General features: G+C 56.3%; 1 protein-coding gene across 1 annotated transcript; it reads right to left on the bottom strand.

Annotated features, from left to right (window-relative positions):
• Positions 1–336: 336 nt before the first annotated feature.
• Positions 337–7,556, bottom strand: LOC131572954 (uncharacterized). The gene is made up of 11 exons (XM_058826411.1): positions 7,392–7,556; positions 5,703–5,954; positions 4,701–4,991; positions 4,222–4,319; positions 2,718–2,910; positions 2,470–2,581; positions 2,121–2,355; positions 1,866–1,905; positions 1,486–1,585; positions 1,360–1,406; positions 337–873 (listed from the first exon to the last, which is right to left on the bottom strand). The coding sequence occupies exons 1-10, from the start codon at positions 7,498–7,500 to the stop codon at positions 1,364–1,366; spliced, it is 1,473 nt and encodes a 490-aa protein (XP_058682394.1). The 5' UTR covers positions 7,501–7,556; the 3' UTR covers positions 337–873; positions 1,360–1,363.
• Positions 7,557–9,870: the final 2,314 nt, after the last annotated feature.

Here is a 9,870-nt window from a genome sequence, read left to right as displayed (position 1 = left end):
TGATCTTGGCTTTTCTTCCAGGTTTGACCTGGCACAGTGCCACAAGGGAGCTGAAAGCACAGGTATACCACAGCATGAGCACAGAATACACTCTTGGCCAAAATGTGTGCTGAGGGCCATCACCTTTGATGGATTCCCACTACACATCTCCTCCAAACTCACATTAGTGCTGTCCAGCTCAGCTCAGGAGGTCAGAAAAGCTGTCAGGCACCACTAGGGGAATACTGGGTCACAGCAGCCCTGCTCGTGGCTCCCCTCCACAAGGCACAGTCAGCTCCTTGCAGGGGAATATGACCCCACAGGGGCAATAATGGGACCAGGCGGGAGCTGTGTGGAGCAGGCAGCCCCTCCAAACCATAAGCCTTTATTTGTTGTCCAGACAGAATAGGCAGAGCCACAAAGCATTCAGCCAGGCTTAGCAAAACCCTTGGCTTTGCTGGCTGAATATCAACAGAAAGGGCAGAAGGGTTGGGAACCCAGAGGACAGCAAATGCCATCAGCCTGAGCCTGTGTGAGTCTGGGACTGGGAAATCTGGCGTACAAGTTATGCTTCTAGGAAAGCAAAAATGAAAGCAAAGCCTGGAAAAAAGGATTTAAGAAAGCCAGTTTCAAAGGCCTTACAAAGCAGTAAGCAAAACCTAGGAGGTGAGGAATGAAAAAGCTCAACCCTGCTTGGCCTTCTGTTTTCCTCTTGCCCTGCTGAATTGGATGAATTGCATGGGACCTCTATGCTGGTCAGTCATAGGAGAGCCAGGGGACATAGCAGTCATCAGCACTGGGGTGGGGTCATCCTTCCCATTTTCTCCACATCCTCAGTGCTCTGGATGTCTCCATGGTCCTGGATAGACTGATCTCCAGCCTAGCCACCTTTACCTGTGGAGAAAAAGGGCACCTAGTGTCAGAGACAGGCTGGAGCACACAGAATGCCTGCCACAGTCCAACACTTTCATCCCAGCTGTGCCGACAGGGCTCCAGAGATGCCTGTCAGTTCTGAGGTGAGAGCAGCACCCCCTCAGCCTGATCTTCCTGAGATCCCTCCCTGCAGATCCCTGGGAGGGATGGCACAGACATTGGTCCCTCAAAAACCTGAGCTTTTGTGATGCCCATCTTTGCTCACCCCTGTCCCTCCTCCAGGCAGCAAGCACTGCCTGGAACCAGACTCTGCTGCCATGTGGGGTTCAGTGGGCAGAGCCATCCTGACCATCCCCAGCTAAGGCAAATCAGCAGATGTGTCAGTGCAGTGTACAAACTGCTGCTTCTCCTGAAACTCACATTCTCCTGGGAAATTGCTGCTCTCATCCCACCTGCTCCACAGACTTACAGTCTTTGATGGTTGTCTGCAGAACTGCATTTTCCTACCTTTTTAATTATCCTCCTTAGTTTTGTTGGGCAAATACTTCTTTTTCCTGGAAAGGCAAAGGGGAGTTCTGGATTAGACGCTGGCATTGTGTATGTACCTGCTGAACCTGTCCCCTTCCTACTCACTTGGAGAGCACAAACCACAGGATGACTGCAGCCACAAGGAGGACTGCCAACAGCACAACCAGTCCAATCACAATCCCATGCCACTGGACCGCAGTCTGCCCTGCAACCAACACAGAGCCAGGGGTGAGTGCCGCAGCCTGGCCTCCTGCTGGCAAAGGACCCAAGAATGGCAAAGGCTATGTGCAAGTGTGTAGGCCTGTGTTCTGGCTGAGGTTTCTTCTGGGAAGAAGGGTCACCCCACATATGGGAATCTTGCTCTGTTCCACGTGAGACCCTAAAGCTGTTGCACTGAGCCAGCTCATTTCCAGGGAAGCTGCCAGGCTGGCAAAAGGGAAGATGCTGGAGAGAGGCTTGGGCAGCACAAGCGAGGAGACGCTTACCGACAGAGAAGCTGTAGCAGACACAGGTGAACTTCTCCGCCTGTTGGAGGAGACAGGAGGGAGAGCTGAGGCCACTGCTGCAGCACTGCCCTGCCTGGGGGCAAAGGCTCCCCGCCCGGGCCCGCGAGTGACCCGGCCGATGCCCCCAGGGCCACGGTGGCGGCAAGGCACGGGAGGGAGAGGATTGTGCTGTCACAGGCAGCGCAGCCGCAGCGAGGGGCCGAGCCGCAGGCAGCAGGAGCCCCGGCACGGTACCTGCGGCCAGAGGCGGCTGAGGCGCAGCAGGGCCGTGTAGTCCCGGCCCGGGCGGAGGGCAGCGTTGTGCTGGCCCTGCCCGCGGCTGCCGTCGCCCAGCACGAAGTCGGTGGGGGCGGTGAGGTTGAGAAGAGCGGCCACGTAGACGCTGGCGTTGGAGAGCTGCGGCCGGCCCGAGCAGATGGCCTCGATGAGCGAGGCGTTGTGCGTGGCGGCCACGATGAGCTGGTGCTCCCTGCGGGGCCGAGAGCCGGTGGCGGCGGGGCACGGCGGAAGGGAGGCGTCTGCAGCCGGCGCTGGGCTGGCGAGAGCCGTGCCGGGGCTGCCGAGCTGCGGGGGCTGCGCTCACCTGGCTGCCCCGGGGGCCCGGGCGAGGGGGCGCAGGGGAAGCACGGCCGTGCCTTGGGACGGGGCGATGTCGCGCACGCTGCGGCAGCCGCTGCCCCGGCGGTGCGGGGCGTCTGCGGGGGAACAGCCGGGGAATGAATGAGCATCGGCACGGCTGTGCCAGGAGCGGGGGCAGCCTCGGGCGGCGCTGCAGGCGAGCCCGGCTCGTCCGTGCCCGGGCTCCCGCGACGGCCACGCAGCGCGGCTTACCGGAGCTGTCGCTGTCAAAGTCCCTCATCAACGCGGGCCCGGCTCCAGCAGCCGTCAGCCCCTGGATCGTCACGGTGTAGCTGCTGCCAGGGCTGTGCTCCGGCAGCCGGTGCTCGGTGACGGAGCCATTGAGGCGCAGCCGCTCCGTCTCCAGCACGCTGCTGTCCCCTGCCCTCCTGGCTGTGATGCTCAGCTGCGGACAGGAGACACAGCTGCAACCCGCGGGGACCGTGCCCGCAGCTGGCAACGTCCTGCCAGCCTTCCCTTCCCTTCCCTGGGCCTGCCCCGGCTCGGGAAGGCTCCGCAGAGGAGCGGGCAGGAGCCTCAGCCCCATGCGGGCTCCTCAGAGCGGAGGAGAGGAGAGGAGGAATTGGGAGCCAGAGCTCGGGACGTGTGAGCAGCAGCCTCTGTGAGCAAAGGGCCGAGGCTCTGGGAAGGGAAGAGGGAGGCTGTTGGTTTGCAGGGCTGTAGATTCATGTACTGAGCCTGAGGACAGGTCACCCCAGGTGTATTGCAACACCGAGGCACCGCGGTGACATCCTCCGCCCGAGGAATCTAAGCTTCTCTTTTCTCTGTGTAATGTTGGGCTCTGAAGGCTTTCTCTAAGAGAAAAGGACAACGACTAAAGGTTCCATAAGTAACACAGATGGAGGGTCCCCATTTGCCCATGCATCATCTGAATTTGTCAGGAGATCCACGGCCATTCTCCCTTGCTGACGGAAACAGATGCTGGGCTTATGCACAAGTGAAGACAACTGGAAGTGGAAAAAAAGGATTCTTTTCATACACATGGGAGTCTGGGAGCAGGTAGCCAGATGAACAGGCTCCCAGCATTGTCAAGAGCTTGTCTGACAGCTTCTCCAGGAAAGGGCAAAGGAACAGCTTGCAAGGTCCCTGTCACAGCATGGGGACTTCTGTCCTCAGAGAGGACCTAGAGCATTCTGAGAACAATGTCAGCAGCACACACAGCCCCTCCCACTGCCAGAGAGCAGGGTTTTGCTGTGGAACGTGTCCCAAACCCAGAGACAGAGGAGATGCTTGTAGCCATGCATTGAGGAAAACTCAACAGAATGGTGCAGCTCTCTGGAGAAGGGGCTTTCAGGAGGGGCTTTCAGGAGGGACTTTCAGAGGATTAGTCAAACCACAAGTTTTTCTGTGGCAAGAACCAGAAACGAGTACGCAAGAGGTGCAGGAAACCCTGGGATGCCACGCCGGAAGACACGTCACCATGTGTTGCACACCAGCCTCCAAAAGCCTGCCAAAGCCAAAGCAGAGCAGAGCCAGGAAGGAAGCCCCAAGAACATGGAGCTCTCACAGCTCTCTGGGCATCTCCAGAGCATGAGGAATGCTGAGAATGAAACAGAAAACGCTGGTGCTCATCAAGGCCAGAGATTTACTGGCTGGGAGCTGTGGCTCATGCCAGCTGTCCCTTGCTCACACTTCCCAGTCTGCCTGCACAGAGCTCCAGGCCGGGAGGCGAGGCTCTGCCCTGGTCCCTCGGTACCTGGTATCCGATGATCTCCCCGTTGCAGGAGGGCAGCGAGTTCCAGCGGAGAGAGCCCCTGTCGGGATCCAGCCACAGCTGCTGCGGTTTGTCCGGCACTGGAAGCACACAGTGGGGTCACACACTGGGCCATGAGCAGGGGCTGAGGAGGAGGATGGGTGCAGGCAGCTCCTGGCCGTGGGACAGGCTGCAAAAGGGACTCCCTGCAAAGGCCTTGTCCCCTGCAAAGGCCTCATGTGCTGCAGCACTGGGAAGCACAACAGTGTGGTGGGGAGTGGGAGAATGAGGATGGGATGTGCCCTGCCCAGGGCTCTCCCAGCCCCTTCCCCAGAGCTCCACAGGAGCCAAACAGCCCCGATCCCAGGCACATCCCTGCAGGGAGCAAATGATCAGGCTGAGCTGGCAGGTGGTGAGCACATTGATCCACCTGTGACACAGCTCTGGACTGTTCCTCATCTCCGGTATTTCTGTGCACATACCTGTTTCCTCTGTCGTGAACAACCATGAGAAAAGGGTTGTGTTGGGGGGCAAGTCGATGGTGACACTGTACTCAGTGAAGGGCTGCAAAGGGGAGCAGGTGAATGTTCCCTCCTGGCCATGTAACATCTGCTCTCCCTTCACCTCCTCAGCCTCACAGGGAGGAGAGGAAGGCGCTGCCAGCCGGCACATGGCCCTCATGCCCTGGCAGGCATCAGGGAACCTGCAGGTCCAGCTCAGTTTGATGCTGGTGCTGGAAATCTCAAAGGTCTCAGGGTCAACCTGGAGGACTTCTGTGAAGGAAAAATTAACAGAAGGTCATGTTATTCCCTTCCCTGCCCAGACATGGAAGGATGGTGCAGTCAAATGACCTTGCTCATCACCCAGTCCAGTGGGAGGGAAAGTGAGACTGAAGGTGGTCACTGCAGCTCTCCCAAAGGGGAGCAGGAGGAGTTAGACAGGAATGAATGTGGGCAAATGAGTGGACTACTGCTGCTCTAGCAGTTTTCCCCATTTATTCAAAACTGAGGTGTCTGTGTGTCCCAGAATCTCTACAGCCCATCAGGTACAGCACTGTTCTCCCTTGGAGGGAACATGAATGCCCTAAGCTGTGAGAAGACGGTGCTAAGCCTACACCCACCATTTCCCAGAACCTGGAGGGGCCCAGCCCACATGGAGTAAGCTGTCTTACTCACAGCCACACCATCTGAGGGGACACAGGCAGCAAAGCCCTGTGATCCTGCTTGAACAGTGACACCATGTACTGGCCACAAACTCCACCACAGATCCCTCTCCCATGCTTTTCTCCTTTGTGCACATGCTCTTGGCAGAAACCCTCAGGGAGACCCTTATCACCCAGACCCCCAGGGGTGACCTGCAGGCTGCAGTTGACACCTGCCACTTCCCTGGGCAGCACAGAGCCCAAAACCTCCCGTGCACCGCACCCTCCTTTCCCTGCTCAGGAAGGGCAGAGCAAGGCAGCCAAGAGGGCTCCTGATCCTTACCACTGCACTCCACACTGGACCGAATGCGGACCCAGACACCTCTGGAGTTTCTTCCAGTCCACACTTCTCTGTATACGGGTTTCCCACGAGTGAAGGACTGGACTTCACTAGAACATTTGATATGGCTGAAGGATGGCTGGAAACCTTCAGGGCAGCTCAGCATCACTTCATCATTCTTCTTATAATTCTGCTGGTCTGGCACCAGCTGGAGTGTGGAGTCCCACAGGGGCCTTCGGCACATTTCTGGCATAGCTGAAAGAGGGTGGTATTTGGGCCGGAGGTGAGGAGATGAGATACGGATGAGATGTGGGAGACAAATCCCCAGCAACCCCTCCAGCCTCTGAAGGAAGAGTGAAGGTGACACATCCATCTGCCGGGATGTGACCTTGTTGGGAAGGGGCTTTCCTTATGCATGGAAATTTTGAAGGATCACTCATCTATGAACCTGCCCCATTCACACCTGTGTCCGTGGGCACCGTATTCCTTTCTCCATAGCCCACAGCAAGGAGATTCCCAGAACAATCATCCCTGCCCTGGGAAACTCCCTCCAACCTCTCATTCAGGCCTGTCCCCCAGCCCAGCTCAGGTGGCACTTACTGGGCCATGGCACCGCCACTCTTGCTGGCATGCATATATGTCCCTTCAGCCAAGGCTCATCCCTGCCACAGGGATCATCCATGCCCCTGTTACACTTCTGGGCTCCCTGTTCTCACTCACTCAGTGCCTTGGCTGCTCTGCTCCTGCCCCACACTGCTGGGCAGCAGGAGAGGGGGTGAGCAGTGCCTTCTCCATTCACATCTCCTGCTTTACCAACACCCCTGCCCCTTTCTCCTGACACAACCCTTCCTTCTTCTCGTCACCTCCTCACCAAATTCACCATCCTCCAGGCTCAGTAGCCAGAAGCTGAGTAGCTGGTCTCAGCAGTTTGTCCAGTGCTGCCGGGGGAGGCTTTGTGGCAGTGATTCCTACAGGGAAGGATACTGGCTTCTGGAAGAAGTCCTTGCCTGTTCAAGCCTCTGCAAGGAGCTTTGCAAGGCCTGAAGGGCTTAAAATACAATCTCTCTTCTCTTAAAGGGGCACACAAAGGATCTCACAACTTTACCACAAAGGGAAATGGTGACAAACCACTTGTGCTCAGGCTTTGCTGTCAAACAACCCTGATGGCAGAAGACCAGATTTGCCCAGCTGAGCACCACAACCAGCAGCTTTGACCCCTGGCACACAGCCATGACCAATGCTCAGCCACTGATCTTGCCCCAGTCCATCTGTCTGGCAAAGCAGCAGCAAGCTCCCTCTTGCACTGCTCCCAGCAGGCACAGTGTCCCTCAGCCACACCTGGGAACAGGATACGTACAGAAAGTAACACCTCCTTGAAGACCCTTCCCTGATTCACAGTGTGTGAACTGATGCCCAGATCATGCCCACTGTCTCCAGAGAATGACTGGCAAACTGGTTTTATGGAGGGCATGACCCATCTCCACACATCCAGGCCATTCCTGTCTCTCCCACAGAACCCCAGTGTACACAGCATTGTAGCTCCTGTCCCTGGAGCAGACAGAGGCTTCCCCAGCTGACACAGCCCTCAGGAGCCTGTCTGGGCTCTAGCCCAGGGCTGCAGGCTGGAGATGAGTATCCAGTGTACAGGAGGAAAGGCAGCAGAAGCTTCCAAGAGGAAGAACCGCTTCTTACCTGTTCCCTGGGGCACTATTTGGATGTTGAAAAAATCTTCCTGGCCATGTGCTGACAGTAGAGATGCAAAGGCCAGGAGAAACCTCAGAGCCAGTGACTGCAGGGCCATCCTAGTGTGAAGTCGCCGGACAGGACTGAAATCTTAGCCCCACTTGCTGCCTCTGAGCCCAGGCATCTGTATCTGACTATAAGGCTTGTAACAGGAAGGAAACAGACACATCTCCTCGTGAGATGCAGGAAGCTTCCTCTTTGGGCAGGGAACCTCCCATCATCCCACTGTCAGTACTTCTGCCTTTTGATATCTTTTTGCCCCAGAAGCATCCAGGCTCTGGGACTCAATAGAAAGAACCTTGTTACCAAGATCCCAGAGTTTCTTCCCAAAACCCTCCTAGTTACCAGGGCATTCAATAAGTGTTACTCCTGTTTCTGAGGTAATATCCAAGTGCTTCCTGACACTGCGTGGGTTTTAGAGTGCTGATGAGTCACTTCCCCTCAATGATCACAGGAGACGGAGGACCTTTGAGAAACCACATAAAGACCTGGTCAGAAGCACGGATAGGAGTGGCGCATGAACTGCAAGGAGTACTTCAATGCCTGAAACAGTCCATGGCTCTTCTGAAAGAAACACTCCACCCACACCCACTCTCATCCTTCCCCGCTTCTCTATCCTCAGCTGCCTCCTCCTCCTGCTCCCTCTCAGCCTGGAAGCGCTCTCCTCTGTCCCCAAGTGTGCAGACCACGCTGCCCTGCACTGCCAGCTGTGTGCTTGAGAAAACACTCACAGTACTTAACCATGCTCCTTTGCTCATCAGCAGCCACAGCTTTTCTCTTCCTCCAGAACCTCCCATCTACTTGGGATGTCTCAGATTCCAGAAGGCTGGGTGATCAGATATGGGGGGCTGCAGAGCACAGAGACCATGTCCCTAAGCTTTGCCTGTGGCACATGCACAGGACACACTCCTGCCCAGGGTGAAGGGTGCCCTGCTCATGGCTCCCCTCAACAAGGTGCAGTTAGCTCAGCACCCACAGAGAACAGCACCTCACAAGGGCAATGAGGGGACTAGGCAGGAACTGGTAGCCCTGTCCAAACCACAAGCCTTTACTGACTGCCTGCACAGAGCAGGTGGAGTCATGAGGCTGGCAGCCCTGGGTATCACTGGGTGTGGGGGGATGGAGTGGGAAGCAAGGTAGCCAGGGAGGTGGCAGCTGTTCTCCCCTATCCCAAGCCTGCTCATTCCCTTTTCTCAACCAGCAGCAGCCACACAGCTTTGAGTTGCTCTTCTCCTCTCTGCCTAGTACCCCCAAGGGCTGCTCCATCAGGCACACACATTTCACTAGCAGCACTTCACAGGAAGGAGATATTTTGGTCCCAGAGACCGGTTGCAGGTACTGAGCTGTCGGACAGACAGCTCATATGAACTGTCAAAACATGTCTTTACCAGCACATGCAAATCACACCAGGCTGAAAAAAAAAAGCTGGAGAAAAGAAGGGTCAATTGCTCTATGTTCTTTCAGTGTACTCCTCTACAAGGAGAGCCTTCAGGCTGCCCCTCAGCCTCCAGGCTGCACTGGGTACTGGCAGGTTTGACAGGGGAGAGAGATAACACTGAAGCAAAAATCCATGACAGCTCTGTGTTCAAGGCTGTAAAAAGCACAATCAGAGCCAGCTTGTCACACCCGAGTCCAGGGAACTCAGGGTGTGTGCCCAAGGGCAGGAGAAGGAGATGGAAATGTCACAGGCAACACACAGAACTGGAGAAAAGCGAGGTTGATCCCCCATTTGCCATCTCCTCACCAAGGAGAGCCTTTGGACTCTGCCTCAGCATCCAGGCTGCACTGGGCACTGGTGTCCCACAGGGTGGGAGAGAGTGGCTGCTGGAGGTGATGGGACAGCAGCAGCTGAGAGCCAGCAGATCCCAAAGGCTGCAGGACACCATGTCCCAAGAGGGTCAGTGCCAACTGCACCTCACAAAATGGGAGATGGCCAGCAGCACCCACAGAGGAGGACACAGACCAACACAGAGGTCCAGCTGTGGATAGTGGAGATGGTGTTAGCTATAGGATGGGGAGGAGGGAAAGCAGCCACCCAAAACATTGCACTGGCAGCATGTAGCACCTCTGGTGTGCTTCCTTGGAGCTGCCAGGGGTTGGAAAAGCCTACTCCAAATTCCTCCATGAAGATTCAAGGAGTCAAGGCTTTCACACACAAAACAAAGAGGACCCATGACAAAGTGTGAGATTTTGTGGGCCAGGCAGCCCCTGCAAACCAGAACAATTTATTGGTTGTTTCAGACACAGGAGCACAGTGGCCAGGGCAGCACAGCTAGGCTAAGCTCAAGCAGAGGACAGGGTCTAGATGGATACAAGAACACAGGGTGGAAAGAGGAGTTGTGAGCTCCTCCATTCTCAAAGGACATTTGCAGGCACCAAGATGCTGGTGAGGTGGATATGCCAGAACACTGGAGAACTACTGGGACAT

This window comes from Poecile atricapillus, chromosome Z (assembly GCF_030490865.1).
Source record: "Poecile atricapillus isolate bPoeAtr1 chromosome Z, bPoeAtr1.hap1, whole genome shotgun sequence".
Classification (NCBI taxonomy): Eukaryota; Metazoa; Chordata; class Aves; order Passeriformes; family Paridae; genus Poecile; species Poecile atricapillus.
Note: the sequence above shows the minus strand (reverse complement) of the source record. Positions and strands in the feature narration are given on the sequence as shown.

What these genes read in the sequence shown, in the direction of transcription:
- LOC131572954 (XM_058826411.1), bottom strand. Translation starts at nt 7,500, where the DNA reads ATGGCCCTGCAGTCACTGGCTCTGAGGTTTCTCCTGGCCTTTGCATCT. An exon ending in CGGGCCCCCGGGGCAGCCAG is followed by an intron (nt 2,356 to 2,469) that starts GTGAGCGCAGCC and finishes TCGGCCCCGCAG; the next exon opens with GGAGCACCAGCTCATCGTGG. An exon ending in TCAGCCGCCTCTGGCCGCAG is followed by an intron (nt 1,906 to 2,120) that starts GTACCGTGCCGG and finishes CTCCTCCAACAG; the next exon opens with GCGGAGAAGTTCACCTGTGT.